The sequence below is a fragment of the Poecilia mexicana genome, unplaced genomic scaffold (genome assembly GCF_051168715.1).
Source record: "Poecilia mexicana isolate PSO_F unplaced genomic scaffold, ASM5116871v1 scaffold_17, whole genome shotgun sequence".
NCBI lineage: Eukaryota > Metazoa > Chordata > Actinopteri > Cyprinodontiformes > Poeciliidae > Poecilia > Poecilia mexicana.
The window spans coordinates 2,647,151-2,665,880 of NW_028263386.1; the positions used below are offsets into that span (position 1 = coordinate 2,647,151).

Genomic DNA, 18,730 nt, shown 5'->3' on the forward strand with positions numbered 1-18,730 from the left:
TACTCATTAATTCTGAGATATTGGTAATTTGGAAGGTATCTAAGAAAACATTTTGCTCTTGTTCTTTATGCGTTATGTCTGAGCTGTATAGAAAGACGCATTTAGTTCAGAGTCCATGAGATGATATTCAGAAAGGATTTTTTTATTGATTGGTTTTAGTTGCCTCTCTGAAGAACTCTTTGCGTAAAGTCTATAATGTCCACCCATGTGCACCAGTCAGGGGTGTTAATTATAATCTGTCAAATGACAGACGAACTTCAAAATATTCTGGTTGTTTTAAAAAATAACTGGTCAAATACAGAAAATATTCCGTTAACGTGACCTCTGACCCCATGACAAAAAATAAAATTGGTTTCCCCCTGCGCAGTTGTTTTTATTTTTGAGTCTGTCTGACCTGTTAAAACTGTAACTGTAAATCCTTGCAACAGCCTTGTTTTCTTTGGTCCAATACTGATACCATCACAATATTTACTGCAACAGTCTGCATACAGTTTGCAATACTCTACTTGAAGCAAGATTAAAAGCAGGAAAAGTAGTATGTAGGAGTTAGGACTGCTGCTGACTGACTCGTCTGTTAAGAGTGGTAAAAGGTACAGGGACAAGTTAAATATAGGACTACTTTGGTACATATTGCCCTCAGATTAAATGCTGGTGTACTTGAGGGAAACAGCAGTCTGTAGCTAAGGTAACTAAGCTAAATGGTTGATAGTCACACACAACAACCTATCCACCTCTCTTGAAGAAAAGCTGGATTACAAATAGACATCCTTTCTCAGGGTTTCCCCCAGAAAACCCTCTGAGCCTGGTGGTCGGGGCACCAAGGTGGTCCACCGGGGGTCCATTGTGTTTTTGTATTAAAACAGTTACATTTACAGGAAATATAAAAATATTACTGACAATGTTACTGGAAGACATTGCCAACAATACTTAAACCCACAACTACAGTCCTAAAGTGAAAAAGATGCCTATTAATGCTCTTAATAGAGACTGGAGAAACTCCAATGGAAATGAGATGAATACAATTATCTCTATATTTAATGGAAATCAAAGGTAGAAAAGAAGAAAATGAAACTTAAAAATTGTACAAATCTGTTGGGAATATTAGAAATTCCAGATTAATGGATTCAATTGGATTGTAAAATTGGCTAAAATGTATGGATTAGAGAACAGGGAAGTCTGATCATTGTTGTTCCTCCATGGCTATTTCCTGAGGTAAATGTAGACATGAGACTTCTTAAAATAAAAAATAATTGGAATTTAAATGAAGTAGGGGTAAAGACAGACATATTCGAGAAACACATTCTGATTACCTTAAAATATATTCAGATGGTTCTAAGAATATAAAAGGATGTGTGGGAATAGGAACATGTATACCACATTTTAAAAAATATCTTTCCAAATGATTATCAGACCAACTATCTGTTTTTACAGTGGAAATGGTGGCAGTTATACTAAACTTGCAGTAGGTTGAGGAGGTTCGACCAGATAGGAAGGTGGTATGCATGGATACCAAAGCAGTAATGGAAAGTAATCAGGGAAAACAAAATAAAAGAAAACATTTAGTATTAGAATTTCAGGACAGTTTATTTAGGGTTGGCACTGATTCTTGGTTCTGTTGGGTACCAGCACACAAAGGTGTAAAAGGCAATGAAAAGGCAGACAATTTAGCAAAGAAGGCTTTTTAGGGTAATAACAGTTACAATTCCTTTTGGAAAAGAGGAAGGGAAATGAATTAAGAGTAAAAACAATAGAAATTTGGCAAAAAAAGATGGTATGGCAAAAAGAAAGGAAGGACTTGATATAAAATAGAAAAGTAATATTGCGAGAAACAGAAGCAAAGACATAATGAGATTAAGAGTCGGTCACACCCGTCTAAATTGCATTTTATGTCTAATAGTTAGGAAAAATAATGATAAAATTGAAGGGTATTGAAAGAAAATGTAGAACATGCATTGACGAATTGTAAAACATGAGCCTGAAAGAGAGATTGAGAAGAATGGTTAGGAGGACAGAAATGGAGTCTTAAAGGAATATTGGGAAATGAAGGAAACATAGTGGATATTTACAGATTAAGGAAAGCATTATTTATTTATCTTCAGAATACAAAATGTAAAAAATGTAATTTAATGGACTTAATGTTGCTACACACTCATGTACAGTAGGTGGCGGCATAGCTTAAAGTTGCTTTCGATCCGCCATATTAGAGAAGAAGAAGAAGAAGAAAAAGAAGAAGAAGAAAAAAAACAAACAAACTGCGTGGGCTAAGCTAGGAAACTGCTGCATTGTCCCATCTGAGCTAATATTTCAGCAACCATGTCTTCAGTTCAGCATCTCAGAGAGTTTATCAGAGAGCGACTAACTGCTGCTGCTCAAGAAATCTTCACAGAGGTTGAAAAAACCATCATTTGCTACGAGGAAGAGCTCGATGTTCTGCGCAGGATGATGGGGATCGACTGGAAACCACAAATTAAGCTACACAGAGTCGGTTCGGAGCTACAAAGTTCCGGTAGGTCTGGATAAAGGTGCTGATGTTTTCACAACAGACGGAGATCCGTCAGCGGCGATCTCCGTCGCCGGAGATCGCCGCTGACGGATCTCAGCCTGCTGTTCAGCAGCAGCTCCAGCTGCTGCTGAACAGGAACTGATTTAGCTGCTAGCTAAGGACAAAATATTGCAACACAAACAGAAAACGTGTTTATGAGTCAAGCCCCCTGACTAAATATATTATTAGAATTGTTTTAAGTGTTAGAAATTTGGAATATAAAGTGTAAATACTTCATTTGGGAGCTTATATGTGATTTTGTAAATCCTACAAAAATAAGTACACCTCCAGGTCTGAATATTGGAGGTGTTATAGATAGTGAGCTATTTAAAGTAAATTGCCTAAATTATTTAAATTTGTAGACTATTTATTGTAAATTATTTAAAGTGAATTTTCTAAATTAAGGATGTTGCAGATTGTTTTATGATATTTGTCTGTTTTGATTAGCACTGTTGGTGGTTTGTATTTTGTTTTGTTTAATGGTATTTGCACTTTGTAATGTTTTGGGTTTTTTGTTTGTATGAACCTCACGGGCTGCCGTAGCTAATGAGGGCAGGTCCTATAAAAGCTGGCAGAATCCTTGTAATGAATGACTTGAACTGTCAAGATGCACTTGACATAACGAAATCGAGACTTGGTACATTTTATTTTGTTGTTTGTATTGTAAATTTCTGTTTTTTATTCTAATATTTGTATATGTTTTTAGTTTTCACGGTGATCAAGGTGACTGAGGGTGTGGTGAATGTGATGATTCACATCAAAGAAAAATAAATAAAACCTTGAAATCACCCGTCGAGGCTGTGCAAATTAATTCAAGTGCTGGGGAGCTGCGATAGGAGGTTATTAGGAAGGAGAGGGAGAGACTCAGGATGAGCTGTTGTTTTTTTTTCATAGGGGCACAGAACAAACGTATGAAACAATAAACATGCAATATATGATTGCTTCTTATATTGTAAGAGCGGAAATACTATTTAAGGGAGTTGTTTTTCTGAAAAGACTTTGGCTTCGCACTAGGTCAACCTGACCGACTCCCTTCCTTCCATTTGCGTGCAAAACGCAAATGGATCCAGAATTTACTGGAAAGGATGTTTGTTTGTACAAGATAAGATAAATTGTCCTATTCAGCAATTCTGAAATGGAGCAGATGTTGAGTTTGTGAGGTCCAAAATATTTTAAAGTCCAATACACACTCGGTATAAAGCGTGCCAGAATCTTTCTGCAAAATAGTAGCACGCCATTGGTTGAAACTTTCCAACACACACTGATGAAGATGAGAAGGCATAAAAGAGGTTGATGTTAAGACTTCTGAGAGATTTTTGTTGAAACTTTGGAAGATTTTTTGGAGTACTGAAATAATTGAAGAAACTATAATGAGGAATCCGTGGTAGTGTAATAAATCTCCGGCTCGTCTATGGCCTAGCAGCAAGAACTACGTCTCTGTGCGTTATTTCTTTTACTTAGATATTTAAGAGTATAGCCACCTTTCAATTCTTAAATAATATTAAGTGAGTAACAGAGCTGCAGGTTGCACAGCCCTGATCTAGCAAAGCAAAACTGTAATCCTGTCTTAATCCAGCTGAAGCTAAAAGTGCAAAATCCTCAAGACTGTTAAATTGAATATTAATACATTTTAATGTGAATTTGAGAGAGCAAGCAGTGTCTGCAAAAAATGAAAAACACCAGTTTTTAACAGTAAAGTATTGAACCAGGCTGATCCATGAAATGGTCATCAATTAAATTATATTAATGACATCATCCTTTGTTCCCACAGACCTCCAACAGCCAAGTGTCTCCTATGAGACAGAAGTTTCTGGCATTCAACAAGACTTCAGCCTGGCAAACAAGTTCAATCATAACGAGAAAGTACATCAGTGGACTGAAGAGGAACAGATGGGACTAGAACCAAAATGGATTAAAAAAGAAGAGGATGAGCCAGACCCTACACTGCTCAAACACGAGGAATTAGAATATCCACTAATGCATGTAAAAAAAGAGGAGCTGGATTCTTCAGTGCTTCAACATGAACAACAGCCACCAGAACATTTACCAACTGGACAGGACCAGAAGAACCTCTGCAGCAGTCAGGAGGGAGAGCAGCTTGTCCAGAAGCAGTTTGTTGCTTTGATTGAGACTTCTACTCTTCAGGGAGATGATATGAGTGAAGAAGAGACAAGAACAGAGCAGCTTTCCCTTCATATCTCTCCAGTGGTTGAGAGCAAAGATCAGGAAGGAAGCAGCTGCTCTGAGTCAGAGAGTCAGTCTGATACTGGCACAAAGAAAAAATCTTACAAATGTGACATTTGTGGGAGATGTTACACACAACACTGGAACTTGGAAAAACATTACAGAACCCACACTGGTGAGAGACCTTTTTCATGCCAAACATGCGGAAAGAGTTTCTGTCGAATTAATAACTTAAATGTCCACAAGAAAATTCATACAGATGAAAGACCTTTTTCATGCAAATCATGTGGAAAAAATTTCTCTCGAATTAGTAATTTAAATATCCACAACAGAATTCATACAGGTGAGAGACCATTTTCATGTGAATTTTGCGGGAAACGTTTCACGCGAAATAAAAATTTAAATGACCATAAGAGAATTCATACAGGTGAGAGACAATTTTCATGCAAATCATGCGGAAAAAGTTTCTCTCGATTTAGTAAGTTAAATGTCCACAAGAGAATTCATACAGGTGAGAGGCCTTTTTCTTGCGAATCATGCGGAAAAAGTTTCCGTGGAATTAGTCACTTAAATATCCACAAGAGAATTCATACAGGTGAGAAAAGTTTTTCATGCGAATCATGCGGAAAAAGTTTCTCACGAAATACAGATTTAAATGTCCACAAGAGAATTCATACAGGTGAGAGGCCTTTTTCATGCAAAGCATGTGGAAAACGTTTCTCACGAGTGGGTAATTTATATCGTCACATGAAAACTCATACAGGTCAGGGGCCACTTTGAAGTCAAACAAGAAATAATTTTAAAAATCCGTTTTATGTATTATTTGAGTCTGGAGGATCTTTTGTTTTGATCAGATGTCTTTGGAAAGTTTATTTGTGAAGGGCTCTCCTTTGGCTCGAGAGCCTTGCCAGCCCTGTTGCCACCCCAGCTAGCGACAATGAATTCAATAAATAGTTATGGCAAATCGGACATTAAGCGCATGAAACTCTTTTTTCCGACAACATTGAATGTAACACAATGTAACCTTCAACCTACTGCTAAGTAGTGGGAAGTGCGAGAGAAGGACAAAGCGCCAGCAGCATTGATGGATATATATGTTACTGGACTGGACATTACGTGATTTATCGTAAGTCACACATGCGCCATTGCTGTCCATTGAGTCAGGAATATTGGTGGTCAGGAAAATACTACAATCACACAAAGAATCAGAACAACGGACGCAATGTTTAGCAGTTAATTAAACCATAGATAATGGTAATAAGGGCTTCAGATTTCACAGGTGAGGAAACGTTTTAATTTAAAGAAAACATTTAACAAGTGAGCAGTGGGTCAGTTATACTAGCCTAACTGTTGCAGGCCTGCTATTGACTTTGATAACCTTAGCGTGTGCTTTGGTTCCGTTAGCATTAAACAACCCGCCCACCAAGTCATCAGTAGAGCAGCTGTTTAAATCAGCTAATAAATCACCGTGGTAGTCAAGCGAAAACTTATTAATAATCATAATATAGACATCAAGCCTGACAACATAATTAACAGACTGGATGTTCTGTTCAGGTGAGGCAGAGCCTAAATGTTCTGTTCTGTGTGCAAAATTCTTGAATGTTTTTTGATGTTAAATCCTAAAACATTAAGTGGCATTGTTGTCAGTTGCTATGGCAATGAGTCTGCGTAGCTTGGCGAATACAGATCACTTTGCTGTTGATCATAGCACAAAATTAATACCTACATTTCTAAGTTTCACTGAGTTAACGCGGCTATGGATGACATGTAAAAGATTAGTCTTTTTGCCCCCCAGCGTTGTATGCCTGTGCGAAATTTCCATACGTCCAATAACATGCATGGTGTCTAAGACATGTCAGTGCCTCACCAGCAATGAACCTCACCGCATGTCACTGATATATATATATATATATATATGTGTGTGTGTGTATGTACTGCCACCCCTGAAAAAATCCCTGCCCCCCTCTTGTCACCCCATAAATATTTTTCTAGATCCGCCCCTGCCAAGCAGGATATAAGCAACACTTCAGGTGTCATTGTCTCCGTTACTCCCAGATGGGACCGTCTCGTTGCAGAGAAACAAGTTCAGGGCTCTCGTTAGTCGTTATCGTGAGTTAAAATTTTCACGAAAGTAAAATGTTCGTTTTTGTGGCGCATCTGTATCTTATTTTGAAGGGATATGTAAACGTTACCATAGCGACCAGAGTCAGAGCGTTTGGGCAGTGGTCGAGAGGAGATGAGTAGAGCTTGTGAGTCTTAAGTCTGGTTTTCAGCGGGATGATTTAAGAATTGTCGGCCGATTCTCCAAACCTCTGTGACAGGGCCGTGCAGAGACCACTAAAAGGGCACATCTTACCGCATTCTAGGACAGAATATTAACAAAGCCACACAGCTTTCAGAGTTTAATAAACAATGATAAATTACAAAATTGTGAAATATACAATCAAAGCTAAGGTATATCTCTATACAGAGCATACAACTATGCATATGTAAGATATTTTATTAGTAATTTCTTTCTGCAGGTCTATTTTGTTATAGGAAAGTATTGCAATATTCAAACCCGCAATTTAGCAAAATATGTAAATCAGAGCTGGTGGTTTAGCTCCGATTTACATATTTTGTCTTTACAGAATTACACTATTAAAAATATAAACAAGGGCACAATGCAACCTCTTAGTGTACTGTAATCTATATAAAAAAGAGCTGCCCGTTTGCTGCAGTGGAGATGAAGATGGTCCATTCAGGAAAGCAGAGCTGCATCAAACTTTAAGGTGGAACTGCAGAAAAAAAAGAAAAAAACAAAAGCAAAAATTGCATTGTTAATGCATGTCACTATGTTGGAAAAGCCTACTGAGTTTTGCTTAAAACTTTTTTATACACTTAAATCACACATTTGTCTCATGAAGTGAATTTTTTTTGCAAAACAAACTTATTTGTGCATGTCAGAAATCTTTTCTTGATATTCTAAGTTTTTGTTTGACTCAAAGTTTTGCTTGTGATTCTCACATGACGTCATGGGCAGGACCCAAAATCACAACAAAAGATTTCTGATGTGTGCAAATAAAAGTTTATGTTTGGCAAATAACTTTTTAAGTTCACAAGACAAAAATTAGTTATTTAATTAAAAAAAAGTTTTTTTAAACAAAAGAATTTGTTTTTTAAAAAAGAAATCATTACAATTCCAAAAGTTTTGATTACAATTTTATTTTACTTAACTGAGGTTAGTTTATTTTTTCCCATTGAATAATTGGGGGAAAAATTTAACTACATACTCTGCGAACCCTAAACTTAAAGTCTGGGTTGAGTTTTTTCCCCTTCATTAATAACACACATTATATCTATCATGGTAATTCAGGGTGAGTTATTTTTAATTCTAAATGAATATCCTTGGACTATTATTTAAGTGCTATGTTTATCTAACGCCAGAATAAATGCGATGTACATTATGCCGCAAATGAAATTAGAAGATCGGACATATATCCATTATGGAGATGATACGTTTTGGACAATGTGCCTCATACACAGGGAAGAAGCTTTTTATTTATCTAGCTTTGCTAGCAAAGTCGTAGCTAGCAGCTAGCTAATAGCACAACAACAGCAGCCTAATGTCTGTATGATAAAAATACTGAATCGATAGATAAGAACAGTTTTTCCTCACCTGGCTGTCTCCTCCCCTCAGTAGTTCTTCAGAGTAAACCAGACGCAGAGGCCTGTCAGTGTCTGTTGTATTTCATTACCTCTCTGCTTAAACCGCGACTCCTTGCTGAAGCAGAAACGATACTTCAACGTTTTCCGTCATCTGACAAGCAGCAAGTCTACTCCACTTTATTCACCAAAAACGTTTTTTTAATATATATAATTCACCAAAAACTGATCTGTAATCTGGAACGTTCGCTATGCTGAGCTCCAGTTAGCCGCCTTATGTCACTGCGCGAGAGGCAACTGCGTCATGCGTCACGGGCAAAAGGTCAAAGGTAACAAGGTGACCGGAAGGCTTATTATGTTGTACAAAAATAAAATAAAATAAAATAATTTTAGTACATGTTATTATGTGTCAGAAGAGGGCTTTGAAAATAATAATGCAAAAAAAAAAAAAAAAAAAAAAGAATTGACCAAAAGGGCACTTTGGGGCAAGGAGCAAAAAGGGCAGGTGCTCAAGCACCCCCAGCCCCCCCCCCCCCTCTGCACGTGCCTGATGAGTAGGATACTAACTTGTCATGTTTCGCTGAAGACGTTCATGTATAAATTTATGTTCCACTTGGTTGTATCAAACAACTATTATTTAAATATAAAGCTTTGACAACTATAACATATTTACCGATATTAGATATATTTCTAGATTTTTTTTTTACAATTGAAATAATTGTTTATCTGCTTTGTGATATGTCATTTTTTACTTGAAATTTGTATTTCAGTTTTTGTCTCGAAATAAAGACTTATGAATTAATACGAAGTTGTTTTCCCCCGTTTTTCGGCTGTCCACACTCCAGTTCAGTCGGGGGCGGTATTGCACCAATTTCCTTGTTTGTGAACTGCCAGAAAAACATCGAAGAAGAAGAAGCCTGCATGGGCTAAGCTAGGAAACTGCTGCATTGTCCCATCTGAGCTAATATTTCAGCAACCATGTCTTCAGTTCAGCATCTCAGAGAGTTTATCAGAGAGCGACTAACTGCTGCTGCTCAAGAAATCTTCACAGAGGTTGAAAAAACCATCATTTGCTACGAGGAAGAGCTCGATGCTCAGCGCAGAATGATGGGGATCGACTGGAAACCACAAATTAAGCTACACAGAGTCGGTTCGGAGCTGCAGAGACAAAGTTCTGGTAGGTCTGGATGAAGGTGCTGATCTCCGTCACTGCAGACAGAGATCCGTCAGCGGCGATAGTTGCTGCAGCTCCAGCTGCTGCTAAACAGGGCTGATCAGGAACTGATTTAGCTGCTAGCTCTGATGCTACAGAGGCTAGCACAAACGTGGTAGCACAAAGAGAAAACGTGTTTATGGGTCGAGCTCCTTGACTAAATATATTATTCAAATTGTAACATAATACAATTGGAATATATATTCCGATTTATATAAATTGGAATATAAGGTGTAAATACTTAATTTGTAAGCTCATATGTGATTTCGTAAATCCTAAAAAAATAATTACACCTCCAGGTCTGAATACTGCAACGGAGTTAATTAGGAAGGAGAGGGGAGACGCAGAATAAGCTGTTGTTTTTTTCATATGGGCACAGAACAAACTTATGAAACAAAAAACGTGCAATAGATCATTGTTTCTTATATTAAGTGAGTGACAGAGCTGCAGGTTGCACAGCCCTGATCTAGGAGGCCTGTGCAACTGTAATCCTGCCTAAATCCAGCTGAAGCTAAAAGTGCAAAATCCTCAATACTGTTAAATTGAATATTAATACATTTTAATGTGTATTTTTTGCCATTTTGGAAATATGGCAATGTCTCAAAAATGAAGGGGGAAAAATCTGTTTTTAACAGTAAAGTATTGAAATAAGTGTTATTTCACTCTGCTGAATGTGTGATTAAATCAAATCTTGCTCTGTATTCAACAAGTCATAACAAAACACATTTGAACAGTCAAATATCTCCAGCAATGAATTTGGAAAGCAAAAATACCTATACTGTACATTTAAAACCTATTTTTTGTTGTAGTTATGCTCTTTAGCAGCACAAATACCTAAACAGTGACTAGTCCCATCATTTTGGATGGAAGTTAGGACAGAGGGTCAAACTGTCCCAATTCTCTACGCCAGGGGTCTCAAACTCCAGTCCTCAATGGCCGGTGTCCTGCAACTTTTAGATGTGCCTCTGCTGCACCACACCTGAGTAGAATAATTAGGTCATTAGCAAGGAGGAGGTAATTAAGCCATTTCATTCCAGTGTTTTGTACCTGTGGCACATCTAAAAACTGCAGGACAGTGGGCCTTGAGGACTGGAGTTTGACACCTGTGCTCTATGCACTCGAACCCTTATGCTAGAGAAAGTTTTGGCACATCCACACATTTATCTGTTCTAAGCATCTATTCAGCGATTGGATGGGTTCAGAGTCACCTGATGACATTGTGATGTAGAGCTGTGTATCATCTGCATGGTTATGGTAGCTAATCTTATTTCCTGTTATAATCTGAGCTAGTGGGAGGATATAAATATTGAATAGGAGGGGTCCTCATGTATTTATCCATGTGTCCACTTATCTTAGCTGCTATGATGCCTCACATGAGCTTCCATGTTGTAGAGAGACAGGTTATCGGTCGGTAGTTGGATGGGACTGAACCCTGAGGGATCCTTCTGGATCAGGATTGTATATATTTATAAATGTATACATACATACATACATACATACTTATACAGGGGTGAAAGTAGTTTTACATTCTTGGGGGTACTATGAAAAAAGTATAATCAATTGCTTCTTTGTGTGCTTTGGAGTTTCTGTGCTGATTAATTTTTTTTGCGAAGCGATAAAAGCTGGGTAGCTCTTGAATTGCTACAAAACGGAGCCATGTTTCCCTCAGCCCTCTGGCTGCAATGTGGACACTGTGAGATGCCATGAGACCTAAATTCTGAACATCATGGCACAGAGTGCATCCCAGTTTTCCATGTCTGGTGCCTCCTCATACTGAGGAACCACAGAGCTCTGTTATGAAGTTGGGATATTTTTCCTCCAACAGGTTCCACAGGAATCACCTCAAACCAGATGTTGGACTGGATTTTATTTCAATGTCATTTGTGAATGTTAGCTTCTCATTTTCAACAGTGGAGCTATAAAGGTTGAAAAAGGTTATCGTTAATTCTCATTGACATCAATATTTCCACTAAATAAGAGGCAACAAAAAAGAATTGTTTGATAGAGGAAAAGCCTCTCAGACGCTGAGCTCAAAGCAAGATGCCAGAGAGCACCAAACTTTGAAAAAAAAAATTAGACAATTGATTTAATTTCACATAATTATCGCAGTAGAAGCCATTTATTTGTTAAATACTTAAACATATTTACCGTGTTTGATGTTTGTTGTGAATGACGTATTCTGGAGGTAATTAGTCCAGGTTTGTCGTTTATTTAAGGCCAGTCTTTGGGATCTTTTCTTGGATCAACTTCATTTTGAATATCAACATATTAGCCTTATTTGCTCTCTTCTCTTTCTTTGTTGAAGAGAGGCTAAGAGAAATGAGTCTGTGTATCTCATCACATTTACAAGTCAGAGTACCAACATGCCATGTTTTACTGATTAAAGATCCTACACTGTCTGATCAATTTAAAAAAAAAAGAAGTTACATTTGAGGTTGTAAGTGTGATTAAAATCATATAGTCTTAATGTAGGATGAGTTCTTCACTGTATAGATTCTAGAGATGTGCCGATCAGGTTTTTTCCTGCCGATTCCGATCACCAATGAGGGCCGATCACCAATACCGATCACAGAATTACTATTTTTTAAATCTTAAGCACTACTGGTTACATTATGTGGAGAAAAAGAAACCATGAATTCACCTTAATTTAAACAAAAACCTGTTTTTAATAACTTTTTCCAAGAAAAAAACAAAACAGGCATTGTACAAGTTGTACTGCTATCGGTAATACCATCTTTAACAGACTGATAACATATGAAGGCTCTGAAGAGGCTAAATAATGCAAAAAGTCTAAATAAAACTTCTCAACATTGCCAAAAGATTCAAGTATAAAACTTAACATTCAAAGGCAAAAACAGGTTCCATTACAATAAACAATCCTGAGTTACTGAATGAAAACTTCCTGATAGCATGGTGGCTAGCTGATTACTGCTAGCTCTGATTGGCTGTTTCTGACTGAGCGGAGTAATTATGCAGATCAGGGAGGAGATCGATTATTTTTTTAGAGATGATCTGTCTCATGTTAGGACAGCAAAAGTTTTAATACGTATGTAAAATGTGTTTTTTTTTAAGTTAGATGCTGCAGCTTTAAGCAGGTTCGGTGTGAGAGTCACTACCAGGTGGAGCAGAAGCGAAACTCCGTCTGTCAAATATTACTTACCTGTAGCGTAGCAGCGGTTCAACAGCGAGAGCAGAACCAGCGTCTTACATCGCAGCTCGAAGACTTAAATAATTTTCCAGGTTATTTGTTTAGCTTTCTGACCGTCATGCTAATCCGGGTGAGTGTTTGTAGCTGTGCGCTGCTTTACCTGCTATCTGATCCTCCGTATGTCTTTTTTACTGCAGTGAGCCTCGATGTAGCCCCATTCCCCATTCACTCAGTGCGTTATAGTTCCACATCGCTTAGGATTTGTTGCTGCGCGTTTGCGCAGTGTGAAGGAAAGAGGAGACCAGCTGCACAGGCAGGCTAGAAATGAGTTGTAGGTGATCGGTTGGTCTGATCGGCAACAAGAGACCGTGATCGGCGAACACCGATCATACACTTTTTCACAGACATCGGCCGATTATGATCGGTGGCCGATCGATCGGCACACCTCTAAAGGATTCCCTAAAATTAAACATTTAATTGTTAAAAAACAAAATCTGTATGAAACTGTACTTCGGGACTAACGTGTATTGAATATTTTTGCCACAACTGCAAACTAGTGTGCAGGACACTTTACCTGCTTTTCAGTTAAACTTTCCAACCAACTTTAGATTAATAGATTACTATGATGCCTACAGTTCAGGATCTCCAGGAAAAACCAGACTGATACATGAGATAGTCACGAATTTAATTATTAATGATGTCATCTTTTGTTCCCACAGACCTACAACAGTCAAGTGTCTCCAATGAGGAGGAAGCTTCTGTCATCCATCAAGTCTGTAGCCTGGCAAGTAGGTCCAGTCAGGACCAGAAAGAAGCAGAACATCCATGGACTGAAGAGGAACAGATGGAACCAGAACCTAAATGGATTAAAAAAGAAGAGGAGGAACCAGAACCTACACTGTTCAAACATGAGGAAATAGAATATCCACTAACATATGTAAGAAAAGAGGAGCTAGATTCTTCAGTGCTTCAACATGAACAGCAGCCACCAGAACATTTACCAACTGGACAGGACCAGAAGGACCTCTGCAGCAGTCAGGAGGGAGAGCAGCTTGTCCAGAAGCAGTTTGTTGCTTTGATTGAGACTTCTACTCTTCAGGGAGATTATATGAGTGAAGAAGAGACGAGAACAGAGCAGCTTTCCCTTCATGTCTCTCCAGTGGTTGAGAGCAAAGATCAGGAAGGAAGCAGCTGCTCTGTGTCAGAGAGTCAGTCTGATACTGGCACAAAGAAAAGACCTTTCAAATGTGACATTTGTGGGAGACGTTACACACAACAGTGGAACTTGAAAAACCATTTCAGAACCCACACTGGTGAGGGACTTTTTTCATGTGGAACATGTGGAAAAAGTTTCTCTATAATGAGAAATTTAAATCGTCACAAGAGAATTCATACAGGAGAGAAACCGTTTTCATGTCAGATTTGTGGAAAGAGTTTCTCTCGAATTGATAATTTAAACGAGCACAAGAGAATTCATACAGGTGAGAAGCCTTTTTCGTGCCAGTCATGTGGAAAGAGTTTCTGTCAAATGGGTATTTTAAATCGTCACAAGACAATTCATACAGGTAAGAAACCTTTTTCATGCCAGTCTTGTGAGAAAAGCTTCTTTCGAAGGTATAATTTGATCATTCACATGAAAACCCATACAGGTCAGGGGCCGTTTTGAAGCCAAACCAGTGAAAAAATCCATCCATCCATCCATCCATTCATCCATTCATTCATTCATTCATTTATTTTCTTCTGCTTATCTGGGGTTGGGTCACCGGGGTGGCAGCTTAAGAAGGGAGGCCCAGACTTCCTCTCCAAAGCCACTTCTTCCAGCTCTTCCGTGGGAACCCCAAGGCGTTCCCAGGCCAACCGAGAGACATAGTCCCTCCAGCATGTCCTGGGTCTTCCCCGGGGCCTCCTCCTGGTGGGATGTGCCCGGAACACGTCACCAGGGAGGCGTCCAGGAGGCATCCTGACCAGACGCCCCTCAACTGGCTCCTCTCGACATGAAGGAGCAGCGCCTCTACACCGAGTCCCTCCTGGATGACCGAGCTTCTCTCTCTAAGGGAGAACCCAGCCACCCTACTGAGAAAACCCATTTCGGCCATTTGTACCTGGACCTTGTTCTTTCGGTCATGACCCAATGCTCATGACCAGGGGTACGGTATACCTGAAGTTTTCCTCTTATCTTTCCTGTTTCCTCCTGCAAAGGTGGCACTTGTCGGGCTGCAGGGCCTCAGCCAACTATCCCCCCCCCCACCCCACCCCTCGTGTTGTTGTAACTGAAACTGCAATTTCGTTGTCTTTTTGTCAATGACAATAAATTCTTCTGATTCTAAAAAGTTATGACAATTCTAAGGGCCCTGACCGACAATTTATTTTTTGTTCATAGAAATAAAATTTAAAAAAAATGGGCCCCTGTCAGTTACAAAATTAATCATATTGTGTTTTCGAAGATTGTTTTTAGCAGTAAAAATTTAATATTTCCCACTCCCAGACCAAAAACCACACATCCCTGAACCCTCCTGGATCCACATAACATGGTTCGTTCCTGCTCAGTGCGCTTGACGGTGACACTGTTCAGCTGCAGTCAGTATAAGACAATAACAACTGTGGCAGTTATAACGCTGCTAAGAAAAATTATAAAATCAGGTTCAAAAACAGAAAAATAGAGAGGGAAAGAGAGAGAGAGATAAGAGTGTGAATTTTAACCCAGTTCTCCGATAGATGAGTAGACTTTGTGAGATTATCAACCATTTAGCATAGTTAGCTTAGCTACAGACTACTGTTTGCCTCCTTTTCACTTGCATTTAATGAATTAAGGAAAAGAAATACCAAGATATCCATATATTTAACTTGTCCCTGTACCTTTTACCATTTAACAGATGAGCCAGTCAGCAGCAGCTCTAACCCAGGTCCCTCCTGACCTTCCCTCTTCTAAGTGAAATTAAAGCTGCATTATGTAACGTTTATTTTTTTTTTCCACATTTTTTAAAACTGTCATTATGTTGTGACAGTATGGTATGAGAGATAATCTGTGAAAAATCCTCTGCTTTCTCCCAGTGCTCTCTAGAAACAACCAGACAGTGGCAGGAGTGTTTTAGTGCTGTCAATCACAATCTCATGTGGTGCTGCTCATCCTCCCTCCCCCTCGCTCTGTGCTATTCTGCAGCTAGCATAGCCTGTTGTGAATGCTTAGTCTAGTAAGCATAGCTACCAGTGATGGCAGATAAACAATTTTCCTGTAACAATAAGTAGTTTCTCCACCATTAGCACATTTAGCAATGAGTGAATGAGGTTGATTGACAGCACTAAGACCCTCCTCCTGGTTCTGATTGGTTGTTTCTGGTCAGAAAGTTGCATTACTTTAGCTAGCAATACTAGTTCAGGGAGGAGGTGGAAGAGTTTGATCTTTTTCACAGATTATCTGTCTCATAGCAAACTGCTACGGCATCATGGCAGCTTTAACAAATATGGAGAAAACATTTTTTATTACAGCTTGAATAAAATGCAACTACATGGCATTTTTTGAGAAGTCTGGATTGCTTCATGTATATTTTGCATGTTGCTTATGACTGTTGCTCATGGGGAGACATTTCAGTAATCTAAAACTAATAGAAAAAAGTTAAGCAACCTACTTTTATACTGTATGCATACTGAATTTTACTCTTGCATGTAAAATTCATGAGCAGTAAATATTGTGCTAGTTATCAGTAATGGACCAAAGAAAGCAAAGCAGTTGCAAGCCTTTGAAATTGTAACACTTTTGATGGGTCAGATAGACTTAAGAAATTGTAACAGCAGCTACTAAAAGTATGTTGCTAGGGTTGCCACCCGTCCCTTAAAAAGATTTGTTCTGTATTCTACAAATGTGTATGTATAATAATAAAGAAGTGATCCCGAGTAGTTTATATAGTAGGCTGCCCCAGTCTTTGTTTTACTCACAGTGTTGGTGGTGTGATATTTTGCCCAACTGCTTTTTGGCTAACACAGACCAACCGACACGCTGCCGCCCCTGAAGTAAATAAATAAAATTTGATTGATTGATTGATTGAAGCCAAACCTGTGGAAAGATGTTCTTTAGAGGCCACATGGGTGAGATAGATGGTTGACTTGAAATATGGGGTAAAAAGTGTTATTACATGCTGGTAAACTGGATTTCCAAATAAAAGACACAAAAGTGAAAATTAGTCATTTGCCTCACACAGAGTTACTATAATAAATATTTAACCATTTCTTGGATTGTTTCCACTTTGCAAAACATTAGACCCTCACCTAATGTTTTAGATACCCATTATTGGATTTTTTTTTTATTGCGGAGTACATCTGTGAAATTTCCTAAAGAATATTAAAAATATTCAACTGGTTTTGAAATTGAAATGTTATGGTGCTATGCCACTTGACATGCTGATATTTGCAAAGGAGCCAATCCTAAAGCGGCATTCATTTTCTCTTTCTGCTAATTGGCTGTACCCTGCATAGCAGACTTGGAAAACATCTGATGTTAAGCTTCTGCCGTTGTGCCAAGATGATTTCTACTCATATTTGTTGTTTGAATTGTTAAAATAGACTTTGTTTTTTACACCATTTTAGTTTCTCAAGTACTCTCGGGTATTAAAGAATGATGGGATTATGACCTAAAACCTTCAGGGTAGTAGCTCTCAAGGACTTGGCGAAGGAGAACCCGGCCTAGTCAAAGGCCAGACTTCAACCGTACTGTGGAGAAACAGATTTTTGTAAATCTAAATGATCTGCTGCAGGGTTATAACAAAAACTTAGTGAACATTGTTCCACAAACATGATGTTGAAGCATTTGTTGACTTCTGTATTTTGTATTTTTTTGTTTTAAATCAGTTTAATTTTATGTGAATTTTAATCACAGTTTCAGTTTTGAGGTATGACCACCAACTTCTGTTTCCTCCACTTCCTTCCCTCACTGCAGGGGTCAGGCTGATTGTAATACTTTTAATGCACTGTGGTTCTACTGGTACATTTTTCTTGTTTTAATTAGATTTTAAGTTATTTTTCAGTATCCCACTTCCTTTTATCATATTTCATTAATTTGATCCCCAGTTTATCACTAGATGTCTTTTCCATCCTTAGCTAAATTCCATGTTAGTAGTTGAAGAAAAGTTATTTTTCAGATAATTCAGTTTGGCTGTTTTGTTAATAAACTCTCAGGCTTGATTGGAAACAAACGTGTCTGATCATTCCTTTTTGCTTGAAGAGTTTCTTCTGTCGGTACTTTGAATTAATTCCTTCAGAGATAACTTTCAGGTTCGACTTTTGATTCCAGAGATACTGGAATTCATTCTGCGATTCAACAAAATAAACTCATTTCATTAGCTAAAAAATAAAATATATATATTTTTTAATTATAGTTAATACTGATACTAATTTTGATGCTACTCTGCTGATTCTCAGCGATGACTTGATGCCCAACAAACTGCAGAGCTTAATGTGAGACTCAAACAGGCATTTTTTATTGTTTTGTATAAAATTTCAAGATAGCAAATCCCTTGTATGATCAAATATACTATTGATCAATATCTAGAGGGGCTAAACTTCCCTAAAACAGACAATGACGTAGATCAGGTGTCTCAAACTCCAGTCCTCAATGGCCTCTGTCCTGCAACTTTTAGATGTGCCTCTGCTGCACCACACCTGAGTAGAATAATTAGGTCATTAGCAAGGCTCTGGAGAACTTATCTACACAAGGAGGAGGTAATTAAGCCATTTCATTCCAGCGTTTTGTACCTGTGACACATCTAAAAACTGCAGGACAGTGGCCCTCGTGGACTGGAGTTTGACATCTGTGACTTAGATGCATACTGCACATTTTAACGAGATTGACTCTGTGGACTGATGCTGCCCCCTTGTGGCAGGAATAAATGATGAGATTAAGAGTCGGTCATAACTATCTTAATGACATTTTATGTCTAATAGTTAGGAAAAGTAATGATAAAAGTGAAGGATATAGAGTGAAAGAAAATGTAGAACATGTATTGAT

The 18,730-nt window shown here is 38.3% G+C and overlaps 1 protein-coding gene and 1 pseudogene across 2 annotated transcripts; both read left to right on the plus strand.

Moving 5' to 3' along the window:
* The first annotated feature begins 1,279 nt into the window (after positions 1-1,279).
* LOC106907988 (uncharacterized) lies at positions 1,280-5,695 on the plus strand (annotated as a pseudogene). Its single transcript, XR_015765766.1, has 2 exons — positions 1,280-2,506; positions 4,314-5,695. The product of XR_015765766.1 is annotated as an uncharacterized LOC106907988 (transcript).
* Positions 5,696-9,248: 3,553 nt separating this feature from the next.
* LOC148154531 (uncharacterized) lies at positions 9,249-17,918 on the plus strand. Its single transcript, XM_088014413.1, has 2 exons — positions 9,249-9,548; positions 13,452-17,918. The coding sequence occupies exons 1-2, from the start codon at positions 9,350-9,352 to the stop codon at positions 14,396-14,398; spliced, it is 1,146 nt and encodes a 381-aa protein (XP_087870539.1). The 5' UTR covers positions 9,249-9,349; the 3' UTR covers positions 14,399-17,918.
* Positions 17,919-18,730: the final 812 nt, after the last annotated feature.

What these genes read in the sequence shown, in the direction of transcription:
- LOC148154531 (XM_088014413.1), top strand. Translation starts at nt 9,350, where the DNA reads ATGTCTTCAGTTCAGCATCTCAGAGAGTTTATCAGAGAGCGACTAACT. An exon ending in GCTGCAGAGACAAAGTTCTG is followed by an intron (nt 9,549 to 13,451) that starts GTAGGTCTGGAT and finishes TTGTTCCCACAG; the next exon opens with ACCTACAACAGTCAAGTGTC.